Source organism: Anopheles nili, chromosome 3 (genome assembly GCF_943737925.1).
Source record: "Anopheles nili chromosome 3, idAnoNiliSN_F5_01, whole genome shotgun sequence".
NCBI classification, from domain to species: Eukaryota; Metazoa; Arthropoda; class Insecta; order Diptera; family Culicidae; genus Anopheles; species Anopheles nili.
In genome coordinates, this window is record NC_071292.1 from 53,037,023 (window position 1) to 53,057,941 (window position 20,919).

Below are 20,919 nucleotides of genomic sequence, written 5' to 3' on the forward strand. Positions count from 1 at the left end.
ATCTTTTCCTTCGCCATACCTGGCCCTGGACAGCGGCAGACGTCTGCAAACATTAAAAGAAACCCCATCGCCGTCATGCCCTCGGGTGCGTTTATTTAGCGCGTTTCCCTAGGACCTAGCGATACGCGACTGCCCTTATCCGGTCGGTGTTACCTTTTTCTTCCCTTTTAAAAAGCCGGACCGAATTGCCCGTTTGCCACCACCGAGTAGAGGTTTGCCCAACAGGTTCGCTTTAATTCGTTCGTTCGGTCATGCACGATTTAGTTGCGGAGAAAAGTTTTTCCTCTGCCGGCCTGGTGATTCCGCAAAAAGGTTCGTCCTTGCCCGCTGCAAATACGCGCGTGCTTTACACGGGTGACTTGTGCGGAACTTTTTTCCTTAATCGGTGCGATGAAAAAAAGGAACCTCGTTTTGCGTTGGCTTGCATTAGACGACACAAGAGATGAAGCAGAATCCCTGCCTTAACGGGGTACCGGACGTGAAAACGAAGTCCTGTAGGTCACGGCTAATGGGGACTGCCGGTGAGCGATTGGGTCGCGCTTGGATGCCTTTGCGTGAAATACGCACTGTCGTGGCGAACATGAAATGATAAACATGTTTTCTACGGGCGTGGAAAGTTTTTGGTAGGCCACGCGGAATAAACATATAAAAAAACGTGTGCATATATTTTATTCCCACCGAAGCCCGAACACTTCTTCCTGCGACACCGTTTGTTGGATCGATAGACCAAGTCCAGGTGGACCAGGTGTGGGGGTGGAGGTTACAGGGAGGACAGGAGACAAGGTGAAGGGAGAACAAACGCAGCTGTGCGACGTTGATGATGATGAGTTCCACCTGCTTCCGTTGTTATGACAGCAAACGACCTTTTGCGTTTTGTGGAGCAAAGAAGCGTAGCGTAAAACCAGGCCAAAACCCCAGAACGTTTGGCCAACAAAGTCTGTGTGTGTGTGTGTGTGTGTGTGTGTGTGTGTGTGTGAGAAAGAGTGTTTTTTTTTGCATTCCAAATCTGCCCAAAACGACGACGAAACGGAAAAGGGACTTCAAAGTTTTGTCTTTCCCCAACCAACCGGCACACCTTGGGGCGCATGAACTAGAAACCGCTGGCTAAGAAAAGGACCGCTTGGCTTGCTTAGTTTTTGCTAGTGATGGTTTGGGCGAAAAGGTGAAAAAGAAGACCACCCTCATTTCGGAGCCTTCGAAGGGCGCGGAATCCACCGGGGGGAAAATGAGGTCAAACCCGTGTGCGGGAGCGTGAAAAAGAGAGAGCGAGATGTTAAGCGAAGTAGAATGAAAAAAAAATACAAGACCCCCCACTCCATGAAACCCACGAAAGGAAGAAAAAAAGCGCGTCAACCCTGTTCAAGGACGGAATGATAAATTGGTGTTTAATTTAAGGACCCCTGGTCGTGGTGGCTTGAAAAAAAAAGGAAACCAGGACGTTTGTTGCCATGTTTTTTTGTTGAATTATTCAGCATGTTCAGCGGAAGGACACACGGCTGTGTTGGTAGAGGGCGGATTTTGCCGACACCACCAAAGGGCCGGGCCCGCTGATGATGTATGAATCAGGTCACAGTCCACCCAGTGACACGTGTTTATCGTAAATGACAGGGCGCCAGGATGGTTGCGTTGACCTTTTTGAGCGTCCGATTGTGTGCGTGGGCTTTAGTTCACCTACCTGTCCGTTTGGGAGGTCGCGCACTTTGTATCATTAGGGGGCGGGAGCATAAAACATAAAACGCTTCCGCGGTCTGGCCTCGTTATTTGTAGGCTTCCCCTTGTTTTATCTCGCACGGTGAACCATAACCGAGGCAAGATGATGGATGACGCTTGTTTTGGGACGGGAATGCTTTATTTAGCCCCCCTTTGCTACACCTTTTTGGCCCCTGTCTCGTGGTGCCCGCCAAAATCGAACTCTCTCCCCTCTCTGTACGATGAACGCATTTAATCAACCCTTGAGGTCCGAAAACTTACTCAAATCAAGCACACGCTCTCGAGGAACGGCAACGAAAACAAAGCAGGCTGGGTCAAACACACGCAAACAAAAACACATCGCCCCAAAAGGGTGTGAGGTGTCGCCGACTGGACACACGACCGGGGATTGGGATGGTTGAGGGAAAAAGAGGGTGTGAAAAGTAATTTGTCAGCCAACGGAACGGGGAGAGTGAGGGAAGAAGAGGGAGAGAGAGAGTGAGCGAGAGCGGAGCATCATTAGGGGTTAAAATAATATTGACCCCGGCGGTCTCGCGGCACGCGTATTAATCGCCATCGCTTTGCAATCCTTCGAACGCGGGGTCTATTGGGAGTATGTAACAAATGCGAAAGAAGAAGAAGAAGAAGAAGAAGAAGAAAAACAAGGCCCTTCAACCCACCCTCTGTGACCATTTTCATGTGCTCCAAAACCCGAGCTCTCGGGAGGGGTCGAATTGCGGGTCGAATCACAAAACACAACATTCCGCCTGCCTGAGTTCAGCTCCCCAGGCTCCGTTCACGTTGTCCTCCGCATGTCCTCTCTCTCTCTCACCCACCGGTGAGCTTCATGTCGAGCTCGAGGCCAAATTCCCATTTTTCCTGCACTAATGAGCTTCGAGCAGCAGCACCACCACCATCGTTAGAGAGCATATCGTTTCCCGATCATTAGCGCAACAAAACTGCGCGTTTGTCCGTGCCGGGTTTCGCTGCTTCTACTTTGTTTACTCCGCGTGCGTGTGTCTCTGTTCCGCGCGCGCAAACACACACGTGTGTAGCATTTATTTATTTTGCTTTCCCTTAATGTTGTATTTCTTTTTATTTTATTTTAACAACCCGCCGGGAACAACCGGTGTCGTTTTTGGGGGCGGGAAGGGCACAACTGGTAATCGTCAACGAGCGCGCGCGGGAACCCCGATCGGAAGGTGGAAAAGTTAATTACGAAAACATTCCCCCCCCCCAGCCCAATCGAGCGAAATGTCCTGGCGAAATGGGTGAGACCTGCCTACTTCGATTCCTGGCTAGTTGTCATGGATTTGCGCCTCCAAAAACGTCGCCGTCGTCGTCTCCAAATGTGGCTAATTTCTGTAGGACACCACCTCCACTGGGTGGCTGGTGGGTGGGTGGGTGGGTGGGTGGGTGGGTGTGTGTGTTTGCGAGCAGCAAAACAACATTCGAAATAATTAATGACTTTTCAAGCCAAACGCGTCGAACCTCTGGTTGGGCCTTGATCTTTTGTAGAGTTAGAAAAATCAACTCAGCCTTCCTTCCAGCCCTGCGTTGGTCAGCAAAGATGATTTGCGGAATGTCTTTTGGGAGGGTTTTGTGTGTGTGAGGTTTTGCTTCTTTTTTTTTGCTCCTCCCTCCCATTTGTTTGGCCCGGCTTCGATGGTCAATTTACGCTTACGTCGAGGGGTCCACCGACCGGAAGTCTAATTTAAAATTCGCCGTACACGCTACCTACCACGCAAAACGATGGAGCCCATTTACGAGCAAAGGAATTGGGGAGGGAAGGAACGAGTTCTAATCAAAAACTTCACTAGCCCTCCCCCCCCCCCCTTTTACCCGGGCGTCAAGAACAAAGCGCGCTCGGGATGGAATTCGGTTGGCCTGGTTTGGTGGAAGTAATTAGACGCCTTTTTTTTTCATTCGCTCGCTGTCTCTCTTTTTCACCCAAACGAAAGAAACCCTGTTTGGTCGTATTTGTGGTATGCAAATTTTCCTCTTTCCAAAACACACATCACATGGGTGTGTGTGTGTGGGGGGGGTGGTTTGTGCCGGACTCCATCCTAAAACCTAATTGTCCTGCCACACTGTGTGCCACGGAAACGTGGGGACGTATTCAAATAGTGTCCTATTCGTTCACTCCAAAAAAAGCAGAGAAGAATAATAATAATGCTGTGAGTTCGTCTAGGAAAGGGATGGGAACGGCAATCGCTATCACCAGCAGAAAGGACGCCAGGGAAATGGGCGAAGGAATTCGAGCAATCAAGGAAGGAATTGTGTTTACGCAAGCAAGCATCATGCCTGACGAATGCCCCAACAACGACAGCAACAATCAGTCCGCTGATGAGTCCGGACTCCGATGCCACGTTACTTCTGGTCGACAGGGACTCGGCCACGTCATCGTGTGCAGATGGCGCCACAGTGCACAGTTGTGGGTTTCCGTCATCTTCTGGGTTTTGGGAATGCCAGCATAATTTCCGTCCACCCACTGGTGGTGTTTGAATCGAACCTTCGTGCAAATGTCCCCTTGGAGTAGACTTGATGGGATGAGGCCCGACAGACAAACAACACACACACACGCACGCATGCATGGCTTCCGGAAGGGGGGTCTAAGGATATGCGTAAATAGTGCACTGCCAACAGCAATTAGATGGGTTGGCGTCATGGTGTCCCTTTTTTGTGAAATATGGCCACCGCAAAGCGAATTTACACAACGATACGCCCTGGTTTCCCCCATCCCATCCCCCCAGTGGTCCCATCCCGGGAGGTCGCTGCCAGAGAACGTCGTAAATCACTTTTCACACAAAACAAAATGGAGGCTTGCCATTCCGCCACCGATGATGCTCCCCCTGAAAAAACCTGCGGCTGTGGGCGGGGAGCTAGTTTTCCGCAAGGGGTGCCCGGGGGTAGTTTTGTAGTTTTCCGTGCGTGTGTGCGTGTGTGTGCTTAAAACTTTCGCATGTACTTGTCGCCATCTTTGGGACGGGAACCGCGCCATGCCATGGCAGGGTATGTGCCCGCCATGTTGAATTCCCCGATGCACGGAACACACACACATGCACATGCACACGCACCGCAGAAGGGAGGTTGCAATAAGGGGGTTTCGGAGCGTCGTCGTGTATGTGTGCCCGTGTGTGTGTCGAAAATTGATTGCCAGAGAAATTAATGGTCCGTAAAAGTCAAATTTTCCAAATCCACCCTTCCGGCGCGGTCCCAACCGCTTGTTCCCTGCAATTGCACATTACGAAACAATGCGCACCGGAGGGTGCCCCCTAGCAAGCACTAGCAGCAGTAGTAGTATGGGTGTAGTATGGGTGTGTGCGAATCCCCAAGAGAAGGAAGAAAAGGGCCACAAACGCGCATTGGACCACGCGGTGTGCCGATGGAGGTTCAATTTTTCTTCCACACCCTTGTGGCGGGTCTCGTGGCGTGCAGTTTTTCCCTTCCCTTGTGTGCGCGCTGTCGTGCCCAAGATAACGGATGAATAATAACGATAATTAAGGGCGAAGACTTTCCCGCACCGGCGGCGTCGTCGTGCGTCTACCGGGCGAATGTTCGTGCAATTTCCTACACCACGACACCAGGCCTTCTCGTGGTCCAACCTCCACGGGCGCATAGAAAAGCGTACGCGACCAAGGGTTGGACTCGTGCGCGTTCATTGTGCACCATCGAAGGAGGCTGTGGTGTTCGCGCGTTTCTGGCGTTACTGGCGGAATGGTTACGTTTTTCACCGCCTGCTGCATTCCGGTTGCGGTGAGAGAGGAGTTATTTGGGGGGCCCGGGATGAATTGTTATGAATACCATTAATTAGTGTTTACTATTATTAGATTCCTGTGTGCGCGGGGTCGAAACGCGGTTGGTGTGCTTTTTTGCCTTTCCTTAATCCTTCTTCTTAGGAGGCCTCCTTTTTTTTGTTGAATGCTAGGGTACGGTGAACTGACGGGAGCGTGAATTATAATTCAATAGTGAATTGCTTTTCCTTCGTCTCGGAAAACCATAAATTTTCTGCACAATTTCCTTTATCCGTGGGTCAGGCTGGTGTATACGTTGCTCATGTGGAATAATAGGTACTTGGCGATCGTAATTTATAGCATAAATGTATCTTTGGGAAATGATCGTAGTGAGAGCAGACACCTGCAAAATATGCGCAGTTTTGTTTAACATATTTTTTAATGAAGTTTGAGCTTTATTTTATATAAACTCGCACCCTTCAATTGTGTTCTTTTTGCCACTCGCTTATTCGTAGTCTACTTTTAGTTAGTGTGTGCAGTGCATGAAATGAGTTCATTTTCCCCCAGCAACGTATTTAAACGTTTGCCTTCGTTTTTTTTTTCTCGAACCATTCCAACAGAGTGGCCGCGGTCGCAAAGCGCTGAATCTCGGAGCAACCCCCAAGAACGTGCCCCAGAATTCGGCCGTCAGTCCCGCACCGGCCTCCCTACCGCATCCGTCCCCGAACACGACCACCGGGACACCCTCGACGCCCAATGTGCAGGTGCAGGCGAACCAGCAACAGCAGCAGCAGCAGCAGCAGCAACTGGTGACTGTGTCCGGTGCCCAAACCGGATCTGCCGCTCCACCAACCGCCGCTAGCACCGCACCGGGAGTGCACAACAGCAGCACGCTTCTAGGAAGTGGCCCGAGCCAGCATCAGCACCAGCAGCAACAGCATCAGCAGCAGGCTCAGCTGCAGCATCATCTCGTGCGGCATCCACCTATACCAGGAGCGCCACCACCCGGGGGAGGAGGAGGAGGCCCAGGAAGCCTCCAGCAGCAGCAGCAACAGCAGCAACAACAACAGCAGCAGCATCAATCCATCGTCATCAAGACGGAACCGGCCGCCGAAATCATGAAGGATCAGCCGCAACAGCCCATGGTGAGTGTGCATTTTGTTCTTAGGTTTTTTTTTTGGTGCAACTCGGGAGACTTTTAAAGCTAACGATAATTGGGGAGCGATGTACGGGGGAAGGGAGGGGGGGGGGGGAACGAAAAAACTCCCAATCCCAAAACTCCTCACGACTGCAATAAATCAGCTCCGATCGGAGCGCGATTCTTTCGGGAATCCCGCCCGGGCGAGGATCAACGGATCGCCCAGCGAAAAAAGGATCACCCGAGCCAGGCGTTCGGTCGAGTTGAGTTTGATTGTGTGTACTTTCAATTAAAAACTTGATTATAAACCGAAGTTAAGCTAATCGTTTCCGGTTGTGCAGGAATGGGATGGGGGTGCTCCGAGTGAGTTGTTGGTGAAAAGTTTTCGTTTTCATTAAACTTTCACTAACGAGACACGAACCAAACGCAGGGGATCGCTCGCATGGATAGGTAGAGAGCGTTGGTTAGCAGGGAGGGGGTTTTTTGGTCCTTCCACATCAACTAACTAACCGCCCTCTCACTCCCCCTAGCCCACCCACAACACCCATTGTGCTAGCTTGGGGTTTTTCCGGCGCAAGATTCTGTGAATCGAAATTTTCAAATCAAATACTCGTGTCCTGGTGCAACCAGATGCTGCCTGGGGGGGGGGGGGGGGAGGTTTTTTCCAGCAAACCGGATCGGCTTCTAGCCCAAAAATTAGACGAAACTTTTAGTTCCGTGCAGTGTTTGTGTTTTGTTTGCTGCCCTCTTTTTGTTGTTGCTCAAGGCTCCATCCCTACTTACATGTTGATGGAAGAGCCTGTTGTTGATGTACCTTGGCGATGGGGCGTTTTTTTTTTGTTTTCGGAGAAGAAGCGTTAGTTTTTCAATCAACTTGCGCACATCATTCCATCAATACGGGTGGTTCTCGTGGTGTACAAATTACATTAACCTGAGGAGAGACCTGATGGTGAATGCATCTGCCTTTGCTCCTTCGCTACCCACCGCGCCGGCGAGAGAGAAAGTTTGATAATTTATGATATTGGCTCGGCAGGAGATCAGATCTCCTCGCAGGTCGGGTGGAAAAGTTAATCCATCTCTTTGCGCACCCACCGGAAGCCGGCCAAAGTTTCGCCTACTACGTTACGGTTTGACATTTATTATTTCTATACTAGTTTACCGAAACGAGCAAGAGCCGGGTCGCACCTGGCGCACGCAGTAGGCATAGGTAAAACGAAAGCAAGCAAAAGAAGAATAACAACAACAAGAAAAACAACAACAAATCTACCTGCACTGCTACACTTTTCATCAGTAAAAAGGAATTTTCTGCAACAAACGCAAGCACCGGTGGCCGCAACCGGGGCCTGGGAGAAAAGGCGCAATTTTGGCGTTTCTCGTTGATGAATTTTTGTGTTCGGTTTTCCACCCCCCCACTCTCGGGGTTGACGCCATAGTGTGTTTTCCTTTCCATCCTTTTTTGTTGTTTCTGAGGGCGAGTTCAGAAAAGGCGACACGGAACCGATCGACGAAGCACATGGATAACGTGGGCCTGTGAAATGAGTTTTTCTCTCCAGACCGGGCATCCCCTCGGCTGTGACCCGGTGGAAAGAAAGTGGCTTCCCCGGGTAGTAGTCCTTTTTTTTGGTTTTTTTTGGGAGGAATTCACTCCCCACTCGCCGACGCCGACGACGATGATGATGAACTTGCATTTGTTTATTCATCAAAATCGAAAGGGCTGCCGCTGTGCGTGCGTGTGTATTACGCGCTCAGCTTTGTCTCTTCGTACGGTGTACGGTGCGGATGGAGAAACCGAGCGAACGAGAGAGAGAGAGAGAGAGAGAGAGGGAGAGAGTGATAAGAGGAACAGCAATAACGAGAAGAAAAAAAAAGTTGAAACGAAACCTCGAGTAATAGTAATCCCGTTTTCGGTGCGCTGTTTCGAGCGGGCATTTCGGGGCCGCTCTAAAGCCAAAAGCCCCGACCAGAGGACACTCATTTCACCCGTGGGCCTGTTTTTAATAAATATTAAGCCCGGAAAATGAAGGTTACGGATGGCAGCGGTGGTCGAGTGGGTGGAGAATGGGTGGTGGGTATGATGAATATTAAAGGTCGGGGAACGGAGGCGGCAGGGTGGCTTTCTGTGGGTGGTGGGTGGGTGGGTGGGTGTTCCTTTTCGGGCGCGCCTGCAGATGGTGCGCGCCCTCGTTTGCCAGGACACCCATCCACCCCCACACACACACAAACCCACACCATGGTATAGTGGTTGGTTGCCGGGAAGTGATTGGAGGAGATATTGCACTCCGGAAAACTGCCGAACCGAGAATGGGGAGGTGGTTGGGAGCGAGCGATAAGCGGCGGGGAAAGTGGAAAAGTTGTTTTATTAATTTTTTCCCCGCTCGTACGCGTCTCTTTCGCTCTCCATCTCTCTAATTCACATCTGGCCCTCTATCTCTCTCTCTCTCGCTCTCTCTCTCTCTCTCTCTCTCGCTCTCTCTCTCTCTTTCTCTCTGCGTCCTGTATCTCGTTTGCCCCGAATTTTCGTGCACCTCGCAACGTGTGCCCAGTGTGTGCGGCAGCCTCCACCGAGAGGCCGTGTATGCGCCCACCAAAACCCACCCGCGCCTAAGCGTGGAAAATTGGCCACTTCCACCCACCATCCACCGTGGATGGTCCGCCGAAGCGAGAAGCTGAAGCGCAAGCCGGTGCCTGCTCCAGCCTGTGCCTTCGGTTTGCTTACACAGAGCAAAATTATAACCAAATATTTCATTTTCATCAGCCAAACGAAGGAGAGCGAACCTCTTTCGAATGGGCCCAAGCTTCGAGGACGAGTTTCGAGGGGTGCAGGTGGGTGGACGGGAAAAAAATAAATATTACCTTGCGCAGTGGCGCTGGCACCAAAAATATTTCGCATTTTGCAACAACCGTGTGGCTGTGTGTGGTTGTGTGTGTTCGTCTTGTGATTGTAAATTGGGTTTACGTCTCGCAACGCTCTCGCTTTCGAACGAAGCCGGGATACGTTTCGATCATATTTGGCTTTGGCTGGAATGTTAATTTATCTAAGCGCTTGAAAGGGAAGCTAAAAAAAATATACGACACAGAAAAACGGTGTATTTGGGCCAATTAATTCGTGAGCCACCAGGAGCCTCCATTGACCGAGACGGGGCTGAAGTGGCACATGAAAATTTCGTTTTCAGGGCTTTTCAATTGTCTCTAGACCCCCGCTGGGTGATTCTTCTCCGAACCGGAAGATGTTGTAACCGCAAAAACAATGCGAAACACACGAACCACAAGGACACGCACACCCGGAATGGAATGCGTTTCCCGATGCGTGTGGCGTAATGCATTTCTTAGCACTTGACGGCACTCGTTCTCGCGCGAAACGAGCAGAACGAATGCAGGACGATCGAAGCAGCGAGGTTTTGACGTAACGCAAAAGAGCTCCTTTCACGCCAGTTACACCCCCTCTTTTTTAAGGGTGGAACACACGCACACACACGCACTTCGCTTGCACGTGGTTTGTTTGGTACGGTGGAAAAGCGGAAAAGCCGCCAAGGAAGGTACCGGGCGGTGCGGATTTGCCCGAGCAAGAGGGTAACTGAGAGCGAGGGTGTGCGTTCTATTTCGAGCGAAACCACCACCACCACCCCCGCTCGTCACCGTCGCTCGAAGGGTGCCGAAGGATTGTTGCGGAAGGAAGAGACGCGCGCGTGTGTTGGAAAAGTGCAAAAACCTCGTCGATGGAGACGGTCGGGGTTGTGGTACCGGGGAAATAATAATGAATTATGTACACATACATCCCCACACACACACACACACACATGCAATCAAACACACACACAACGAACGTGGCCGAGAACGACGGAAGAGAAAAGAATGGAAAAGGCGCGCGAAGGGCTCGAAACGGGGGAAAACGCGCGCGGAACATTACGCGTAGGGCGGCCCCCTTAGGGTGCGGCCAAGGGCGTGCGAGAGAAGGGTGCGAGTGGGTGGGTGGGTGAGTTTCCCGGCTAGTAATGAAAAGCTTATGTGTACATAGCGAACCGCACCACCACCACCATCACCATCACCATCCTTCCCCGTCGGGTTCCTAATTTTCCTTCGAACGACCGGAGAGGGTGTGTGTGTGTGTGGTGAGGAGGGTGTGTTGGGTGGGAGTGATGGGTAAATAAGATGACGATAGTGAAGCGCGTTCGCCTTCGACGTCTGTGGGGGAGAGACAAGCGACGACAGCGTGGAAGGTGTGACGGGGTGGTTTATATTGCAGTGTAGCGGTGGGTGGTTTTGGGAGGAGGAGGAGGAGGGAGGGGGTGCGGGCGCCGGCAAAACCGGCAGCAGCGCAAAAGGACGCAAAAGGAGCAGAAAGAAGCAGGCCATGACCAAACACAAACCGAGCGGTGAGAAAGAGAACGAAGGAGCCTATGAACGCAAGCGCGCGCACGTGAGACAGAGATAGAGAGAGCGCGCGCTGGCGTGTGCGAAAGAGAGATAGAAAAATTAATAGTGCTCCGTTTTCCCTTCCACGGCTGGTGCTTCTTTGCTTCCGCTTTTTCTTCCACTGGTTTTCCCAACGATGGGGGCGCCCAAGACTCTCCTGGCCCGCAGCACGCGTCCTGTATGTGAGCGTGTGTGTGTGTTTGTGTGGTTCTCTCGTAAAAAGGGGGTGCCATCGTCGTAGCCATCTTGCCACGGCGTGTGGGTGTGTGCGTGCGTGTGTGTGTGCCACCACAACCGGCTGAGTGTATGAACCTTGGCCATCGTCGTCGTCGTCCTTCCCGCATGAACTACTCGTTTCCGTGTGTTTGTGTGTATTTGTCGTCGTGCATGTGTGAGAGAACTTTTGACAGCAGCACGGTGTAGGTGTGTGTAAGGAACCAGAAGGACCGATGTTGGGGGTGGGTGGAAAAATAAAACCAAAAAAACGTGGTGTTTTTCCACGCGGCACACAGGACTAATGGCCGGGTATGTGTATGTGTGGTTGTACGTGCGTACACCCGCACATCCCTACTACCATCATGATCACCGTCATCATCATCATCATCATCATCGGGGTCATCTTTGCGCCGTGTTTCCACCCACACACCTCGCTCACGGAAACTGTCATTTCAAAGGCAGAAGCAATCAGCAAAAGAAAAGCTCTATCCTTCTTTCGCTCTCTCTGTCGATCTCTCTTGCCCATTGCCGGCGGAAAACGATAATGAAGCAAAGCGTAACACGGCTGGCGAGAGAAGCTGTATGTGTGTGGGTAGGTAGCTGGGTGGGTGCTTTGAGGATTGAGTTTCCCGACGTACTTGAGAGGACGGGAAAAACCAAACGACCACGAGGACGAGAAGCAGCTGGGGGGTTTTTCCTTTCCCCCGGAAAGGAAGGTCAACGGAAACGAAGCAACCCCCCCCCTCCCCATGAAGGGGGATGAAAAAAGTGCCGGTGGTGCGGGAAATAACGTCTCGATCGAAATTGCGCAATTGACGTGCGCGGTGGGAGAATAAAAAAAAAGGGAACCGACGGCGGCACACACCACCGTTTGAAGGACGCGACCGCGCGGATCGGTTTGGATTGTAAAGACGAATGAGACACACCACCAGTGCCGCGTGGATGGTGGACCTTCTGAGGATCCTCGTCCTTTACCTTTGGCCAAAAGTCGCTGACCCGCGGTACCTCGTGAAGGTACGGTCCGAAGCGAGAGAGCTCGCCAGGGCGAACGTTTTCCCTGCACTTGAAATGTTTGCACAGCATAAAACCGCTCCTTGCCAGCACTGGCCAGAGGACACGAACGAGCGAGAGAGAGAGAGAGAGAGAGAACGACTGCGAGTTGCTGTGTGCTTTTCATCAGCGCGCGTTGCTTATTATGATTTATGATTATATTGCTAACGTAATAAGCAATTTGTATAAAATATTCCACCGACCACCGCGCCGGTGAAAGGTCCTTCGGCGACGTTCGTTTGACGGCAAGGACGAACGCGCGACAAACGTTGAGTGGTTGCATCGGTAACAATAAAGCACCGGCAGCTTTATCGTGGGTGCAATAAAAGTGCGCCGAGTAGCCGAGTGCTTTAAAATTTCACTTCAAGCTCCATGTTAAATTTTGCCTCGAAGGACAACTTCCAGATGTGTGATGACCGTTGGGTGATTTATCACGTTCGACGTAATGCCGTTTCGCTGATAACACGCCGAAACACCTCCACGGGGCATCGACCACGTGCGCGCGAGGTTTCGTCCTCGAGCAACGAAAAGCTTTAATGCGATGCGTAATACATAACTGCAAGGAGTGCTCGGAGCGCAACGACACCATTACGCTGTCAGTTTCTCTCTCTCTCTGTCTCTCTCTGTCGCAACGAGACAAAAAATGCCGTGGAAATTCATCCCTTCGCGGGTATCTCCTTCGCATCTTGTAAAGGTAGCTCTCCAAGGAACGGTTACTCACGAGGATTTTCCGGAATTTTCCGAGCTCTCTCTCTCTTTCCCCATTATGGCCATTTCGTCATTTCGATGTGCGGTTTTTTTTCTTCCCCCGATATCCCGTTGTTATTTTTACGCCTTTCCAACACCGGGAATCTCACTGTCATCATGCTCTCGTTCTCTTTCTCGCAAGCATGCGTGCTCGCTCTCTCTCTCTCTCTCTCTCTCTCTTTCTCGCACTCACTCATGGCCAGCTTTTCACTTTGGTTTGTTGTCGTTTTTCGGCTACCGGGTGCGCAGATGAATGTTGTGATAAATATTTTTATCTCGTTTGTTGTTCTTATGAGATGTTTTCTTCCGCTTTTTCCCGTCGTCGGCACCACCCCCCCCCCCCCCCTCCACCTCTTCGCTCCTGGCCCACGCAATAACTTCTGCCAGACGAGCACGCGGGACGAAGCACCCGCTGTGTTCGAATGTTTTATTTTTATTTCTCGCGTTTGCTCAATGCACGTCTCCCGTTCGCATCATCAGCCCGGTGAACGGACCACGGGGCACGACGCGTAAATACTCATTCATGCACGGGGTTTTGTCGGTGTTGAGACTTTGTGGCCACCCAATTATGCCATTTTTCTCGTCATTTTATCTGCTTTATCGGCGCGTGTTTTTGACCGCTCGAACTATTAGCCCAGTTTTTTTGTTTTCAAGTGCTTTCCCTCGTCACGCTCTCCTTGATGGGGGCATTTATTGGACGACAAATTTCACACCACACTTGTTGTGAAAATCAATAACGAGCATAAATCGCGCTCGATCACTTGTTTGAGGCAACCGTTTTTCCCCATACCGATGTTAAACGGAAAGCCTGCAAACTTCTACCTCAACCTGTAGTTCCCTAGCTAGTTTGACCAGCGCCCAAGTGAATGCAAACGAACGGGTGTGCATCACCAACACCACCACCACCTCCACCCACGCGTTGTTTCGTAACCACCGCAAAGTTTGCGTCTTGCAATTGCAAAAACCTTGCCGCACCGAAAGTTGCGATAAGATTAGACAGAGCCCGCAGCTTTTTTTTTCCCGGCAGCTGGCGTATAATTTATCTAAGACGTACATCCCTCGGAAATGGCATTGTTCGCGAAGTTTTGCCACCCCCTCCGTTCAATCCGGTGCACGGCTCGAGGAAAACAATAGTTTAAAATGTGTGTTTCTTGGAGGAGGTTTTTTGTGTGTGTGTTTGTTTTCACCTTCCAACCAATAAATTACCTGCGCTCGCCGACGACGGGTTGCTCCGGTGTGGCTTTCGGTGGGGTTGGTAAGGAAGCCACCTGCAGAAGCCTGGTGGAAGGGTTGAAAAATAATGCGTCCCCCGGTGAAACACACACACACACGCGAGAGCTTGGTGCAGTTTGCAATGGAAGGCGACGTCGCCGTTTCCGCCGGCATCACATGGCGTAAAACCCTGTTATCGATGCACTTCGAAGACGCTATAGAGGTCGAGTGGTTGTGAGTAGTGGGGAGTCGCTTTTTGGAGGAAGTTCGCGACCGCTCCATGTGACCGTGTGTGTGTGCATGTGTGTGACCCCTCCAGGCACACATTCGCCCACGAAAGGGTTCGCGCGGTAAAGGCAAAGACAGAAATCGAAAAAAAAAACCCCCGACCCAGACGATGGAAAGCGGGCGGCAGCGGAGGAAAACTCAATTGTAATAAATTAAACAAAGTCACTGGAACGTAATTTATGCTCCCATTGTCTGGCGCAAAACTTCCTCCTCGCCGGGTGTGTGTGTGTGTGCTCTCCTGCTCGCTCTCTCTCTCTTTCCCACCTGTTCCGGATGCCATGCGGCGCGCCTCCATCGGCGAAAGGGTTGAGGCTCCAAAAACACATACACATACACACGTGTGTGCTTGGGGCGTTGGCACTGTGTGCTAAGGGGGCAGGTCCGTGTGTGTCGATGCAACACTGTTCCGTGCGGATGCAACTCGCCTGGGGAGGGGTTGCATTTTCCGACTGCCCACCTCATCCCCCATTTGGTGGGTCCTCGGTATCTAACACACACACACACGCGCGTTGGGCTGATTCGCGGTTGGGTTGTTTTGGCGTTCACGCGAGTTTTATCGACCGAAAACTGGCGAAAAAGGGCGAAACACTCCCCCCCATCATCGCTGGCGGCAGTTTTCTTCGGCCTGCACGTTCTACATTCTACACGCCTAATCTTGAAATGTGACCGTCGGTGGATAAAACTCGACCAATAAATTAACTCACCCCCGCGGTTTCGAATGCAAAGCGGAAAACCCACCTCCGCCTAACCGGCGACAAAGCAAACAGATTAATGCGAAAAGGAAAACTCACCCCCTGCCCCGAACTGGTGCATCATTCTCCACCACCCAAAGCGCATCTAAGTGCAAGCCTTCCGGTGGCACCGCCTGCCTAGATAGGACGCGTTTGCTGTGACATTTCAACCTGTCAAATCCGTGCGGGCCGGCTTTCGATCCTCCACTTGTGATCGTCGCAAGCTCGAGCAAAGCAAACTCTCCCCCGTGAAAGAGCCGCAAATGACGTGCCCGTTTTTAACTCAGCTGGCTGTGGATAGGAGTCGAAGGCGATAAAGCCGGTGAGACTGAAACCCCGGGGAGATATATAGCTACTGCCATGGCAACGTGGACGCGAATACGACGATGGCGGCGTCGTCGTCGTCGTCGTTGTGCCTGTCAGAGAGAGTGTAATTTATGAAATCAATTAAAATTTTATTGCACCCGTTTTATATACGGTAATGACGGTGGCGACGACACCACCGCGACGCGGAACCTCGCGCACATTTTGTGGTGCTTTCTCTCTCGCTGCTGTGCCGCCTTCCAGCAGAAGTAGTTTTCAACCATCCACACCCAGGCCCCCTGAAGTTGTGAGGGTTTCTTGTGCACTCGGTGGCTCGTTGGTTGTTTTTTTGGCTTTTTTTTTTCGGTGGTTTTCGACCCCAATGGAACCAATTAGCGAAATATGGAGGGCAATTCTTGATGGGACACCTACACGCATCCGTCGTTGGGCTGCTGCGTGCATTATGGTTGATTGGTGAAGCGAGAGAGCGAGAGAGAGCATTGCGTTTTTTGAAGGTTAAAGTCGCTGGTAGGGGGTAGGTTTTTTTTTATACACCGGCTGGAATGAAGCAAAAGTTGAACGTTGTTTTTTTTCGACTTCCTTGCGGTGGTTTACGGCACGATACCTTCGCGAAGGAGGGCCCCAATCGAACACATGTAAATGGGTGTTATCATCGTAAAATTAACGAACATAAAATGTTTACATTTGTTTAATTGCGCGCAATGGCGAAGTTTTGCTTTCTCCTCGACATGTGTGAGGAAGGATCCGAAAGTTGTGGAATCAAGCATGTAACCATGGCAACATACTTTGACGTTTGTGAAGAAATGTCCAAAGTAATCTCTCCCATGTTAAGGAGCGCAATTCCACGATGCAATTGCACGAAAACGCATCGAATTAGATTCACCACACTACGCGTTCCCATTCCCTGCGCTTTTCCGCCTCTTGCTTTGGGTGTTTTTCGCCACCATCCAGCGACATATCTTGAAGCATTTTCCGGCCCACCGGAAGGTGAGCGAAACACGCCACACGAGATAACGGCGCCCGCGAACGGGCAAATAATGAACGTGTGCTCCATTAGAGCCCAATGGCAGGCACACCAGGCCTCCGAAAGCCCTTCACCGTTCACCGTTGGCCAACCGCGGGTGTGTTTGTGTGTCTGTGCGCCCGCTTAAGCCCCATTATAACCCCCGCTTTTGCGCAAGGGCAAGGCTCGCCCGACGGAGGGCGGTGAAATGTATGCAAATTTTCTAATAAATTATTTCAAGCAGCAATAAATAGATGCAAAGTGGCGATTCTTTCCTCCCTCCTTCGTCAGTTCCGGTACCACGCAAGGCGCACACTGTATGTACCACGGCCGCGTGTGTCCGTGCGTGTGAACGTGTACACATGTGTGTGTGTGTGCGCGAGTTTGACACAGGGAAGGGGGAAGTGATGCAAATGCCACGATAAGAAGCGTGGTGTGCGGGGCTCGTTTGCATAGAAATAGCCGAATTAAAATTCCTTTCGCCGAAATACCGAACCGGTGCTGTACGTGTGTGTGCGCGTGTGTCTGTGACCCAAAACACAAGGGGGAGAGAAAAAAGACCGGAAATCCGGAAAGTGTGAGCCACCGCGCGGAGCCGGCTTTAAGGAGCACTTTAATGGTAGATATCGCTGGTTTACGCGACGGAAAAACGCTAGGTTTTCCAAGAAAAAATAAAAGACACCCCAAGGGAGACACGCAAACCTCCGTCGCCTTGAGCCGCTTTCTGAAACGTGTTTTAAAAATGTGCTGTTTTCGTTTTTTTTTCTTTACAGGCCCCAATGGCGTTCTATCCCACCTGGCAGGCTGACCCGTCCCAGGGCTGGCAGAATCAGTTCATCCAACAGATCCCGCAAAACACGCCCGCTATCACACCGTTGAACTCGCTCGAGTTCCAACCACAGGTAAGTTCCCTCCGGAAGGTCCTTTTAGGCTCACGTTTCCTTAACCTGCTTTCCTTTTTTTTTGTTACCAAATTGTAGGGCTACGCCGCATACCAACCAAACGGCTACGTCCAAACCGCCGGCATCGGGTTCGATCCAAACTATGGTCGCACGTACGCAGCCCCACCGGCCGTCCAGCGGTACGACTTCCAGGCGAACCAGATCGCCCCCATCAACCAGGTGTCACTGCAAAGCGTCAGCTTCGCCCCAACCGTCACCTACGCCGGCCAGGTCTCCACCGGCCCGGCCACCATCGTGTCCGGTCACGCCGGCAACAACCCGCACGATCAGTTCAATCTGCAGCTCGGTGGCACCAAGCAGCAGCAACAAACCTCGGCAGCAGCCACGGCAGCGGCAGCAGCAGCGGCAGCGGCCTCGGGAAACGACATGCCTGGATATCCACGGGTGAACAGCGTACCGCCGCGCTCACTCAATTGTAATGGATATTCAGGCCAGCAAGATTATGGCGGTCTTCAAACGTCGACGACGACAACCACGACGACGGCAGCGAGCGCGAACGGGAACGGCAACAGCACCGCCTCCTCCTCCGCCGCCGCCACCGTTCCACCCTCGTCGGGTTCGGCGTCTTCGGCCACGGTTGTGGCGGCTTCCGGAACGGGTAGTTCCGGTGCTGCTGCTACCGGTGGCAACAACAACAACAACAACACCGGCAGCACCGGTTCTTCGTCCTCCGCGAGCATGCACCCACCACAGGGCGGGATTCCGCAATCGCCCAACCGGCAACCACCCCGGCCCAATTCCAACCAACAGCAGCAGCAACAACTCTACGCCCAGCAATCCCCGAATCCGTACAACGGCGGCAGTTCGTCAGGTGGCGGGAGTTTGCAACAATCGCCCAGCCACAACGGGAGCAACACACCCGGGTACGGTGGGACCGGCGGAGGGCAGAGTGGCATGCACACACCCTCCCCGATGCAGGGCACTCCAACCGACAATCAGCACCAGCAGTCCCCAAGCCACATGCAAACGGACTGGGGATGGAACCAGCAACAGCAGCAACAGCAGCAGCAACAAGCCGGAACGGATCTTTTCAATCAATCCGATCGGGTGAATCTGAACTCTCGGCTCAAAACGATGATCATGAGCAAGGGTGGTGACCCGAAGGACACGATGCTGCCCGTCGGAGGATCCCACATGGTGGGCTCCCATCTCGGCGGGTTGCAGCAGCAGCAACAGCAGCAACAGCAGCAAACCGGCGGACAAACCGGTCATTTTTTATCGTATAGCCACCATCTCCGAGACAGCCTGACGCCGACACACCTGGGCGGCCCGGGACCGGGTACTCCTGGCCAGCAACAGTCGGCGTCGGGGGTCGCTAGTGCCGGCATGATGCCCGGCAGCAACGGCGGCAGTAGCAGCAGCAGCAGCAGTACAGCAAACGAAGGTACTACTATCGGAGATGGTGGCGGCAGTGGGCTGATCAACAGCATCGGCAGCATGGTTGATCCAAGTTGGAAGCACCCGGTCAGTGGTGCGGGCAGCAATGGGGGAAGCGGAGCGAACGGTAGCACCAGTCACAGTCACAGTAGTACGTCGTCGGTGGTGGCGTCGGCCGGCCTAAAGTCACCGTCGTCACTAGCCGATCATCACCAGCAGCAGCAGCAACACCATCAGTTGCAACACCACGATCACCTGCTTGCGGGTGATCTGCATCACGGTGCCAAGCTGCCGGTTTTTGAGCAAAAGCAGCAATTAATCGACAAGAATAATACCGACCCCGGTGGAGGCGGCGGTATCGGATCACCGACGGGTGCGGGCGGTGAGCACAAGCCCGGTGGCAAGATGAGCAAATCCGGCTCATCATCCTCATCGTCATCCCCGTCGGCTGGATCACCTTCAGCGAAAGCAAAAGGCAAGGGAGGCGACAAACATGGCAGCAAATCGAAACATGCCAGCCATCAACAGCAACAGCAACAACAGCAGCAGCAGCATCAGCAACAACATCACGGACAGCATCATCTGGACCATCTCGGGCAGGGTATGGTTGATGTGAAATCGACCGGTTACTCATCCGGCTCGAGCTTCATGATGCAACACCACGATCAACAGCTGCTGCAGCAGCAGCAACAACAGCAGCAGCAGCAGTACTCGAATTTGAACCAAACATATCCTGGAAGCGGTGGGTCAACGACCCCGAACGGTAGTCAGTCGGGTTTGCTTGGGTACTCCCCGGCCGGAACGTCCCCAATGATGGTCGACAGCAAGCTGGTGGATGATAAGAGCCCATTGAGCCGGTTCCGGCACGATTCCCTTTCGAGTGGGTTCAATCCACACCTTCAAACGGGCACGACAGGTGCCTTTCATCATCCGGTCACCGGTGGTGGCAGTGGAACCAGCTCAGCGTACGGTTTAATGAGCGTGAAGAAAGAACCAGGCCTGCTGGATGACGGACAATCGGGCCTGCCAAAGTTCGACGGTGGGTACGAAAAGAACTACCAGAACTTCATCCGATACGGGGACTACTGCGACAACAGCCAGTCCGGCACGTCACAAGGATCAGCAGCCATCGGGCAAGCGAGTGCGTCCGCGAAGGACTACAACAGCTACTACTCACCGTACGGAAGCGCCTACTCGAGCTACTCGACCCAGGGCTACTCGAACTACCACACCCAGCAACCGGTGGTGGCCGCCGGAGGCAGCGCATTTGGCAGCGGTTCGGCCAGCAACAGCAACAGCAACAGCAGTCTTCCGCCGGCACAAACGCCCGAAGCGAACGCGGCCGGGTTGCTGGCACTGCCGGCCATCTCGACACCGGTCGCCCATCAGACCAACTTCGAGCAGCAAATTCCGGCTCACACGTACCCGATACCGAAGAACAGCCACGGGTTGCTTGCTGCGTCCGCGTCCGATCCCGTCGCGATCAAGCTCGAGGCGGATGATTCCGCGTACGGCAGCCTGGGCAACACGTCGGGAAATTTGGGCTCCGAACCCGGCGGTGATGCGGCTTCCGGCCACGTCGGTGGTTCGCAGGTGCCCATTCCTGGGGAAGGTCCACCTGACATTGACCCACTGGCAGATCCGGTCGCAAACACCGTGCCACCGGCCAGTGGAACGACGACGGCCACCGGAAACTCCACGACGACCAGCTCGAAATCGAAATCGAAAAAGGGCGAAAAGAAAGACAAATCAAAGGACGCCCACGGGGCTGATGGGGCGGATGGTGCGAAAGCGGATGGTCCCGCCACCGGTGGCAGCAAGAGCAAGAGCAAGAAAGACTCGAAAAACGTCAAGAAGGAACCGCTCGATCCGGCCCAGAAAGCGGACGATGACAAGCTCGAGAAATCACACAAACCGGAAGCACCCGATTGTGATTGCTTCAGTTCCGGCACGGATAAAGCACCGTCGGAACCGGGCAGCTATTACACGCATCTCGGTAGGTTCGAGAGAATTGGCTGCTCCATGAATGGCTCCC

At 52.7% G+C, this 20,919-nt stretch overlaps 1 protein-coding gene across 1 annotated transcript in view; it reads left to right on the forward strand.

Moving 5' to 3' along the window:
* The window catches only part of LOC128725369 (methylcytosine dioxygenase TET), a 142,230-nt gene that overhangs the window by 117,777 nt on the left and 3,534 nt on the right, over positions 1 to 20,919 (forward strand). Inside the window, exons 6-8 of the mRNA XM_053819110.1 lie at positions 6,044 to 6,568; positions 17,319 to 17,447; positions 17,526 to 20,880. Coding sequence (XP_053675085.1) covers positions 6,044 to 6,568; positions 17,319 to 17,447; positions 17,526 to 20,880 — 4,009 coding nt within the window. The remainder of the gene's footprint in view (positions 1 to 6,043; positions 6,569 to 17,318; positions 17,448 to 17,525; positions 20,881 to 20,919) is intronic.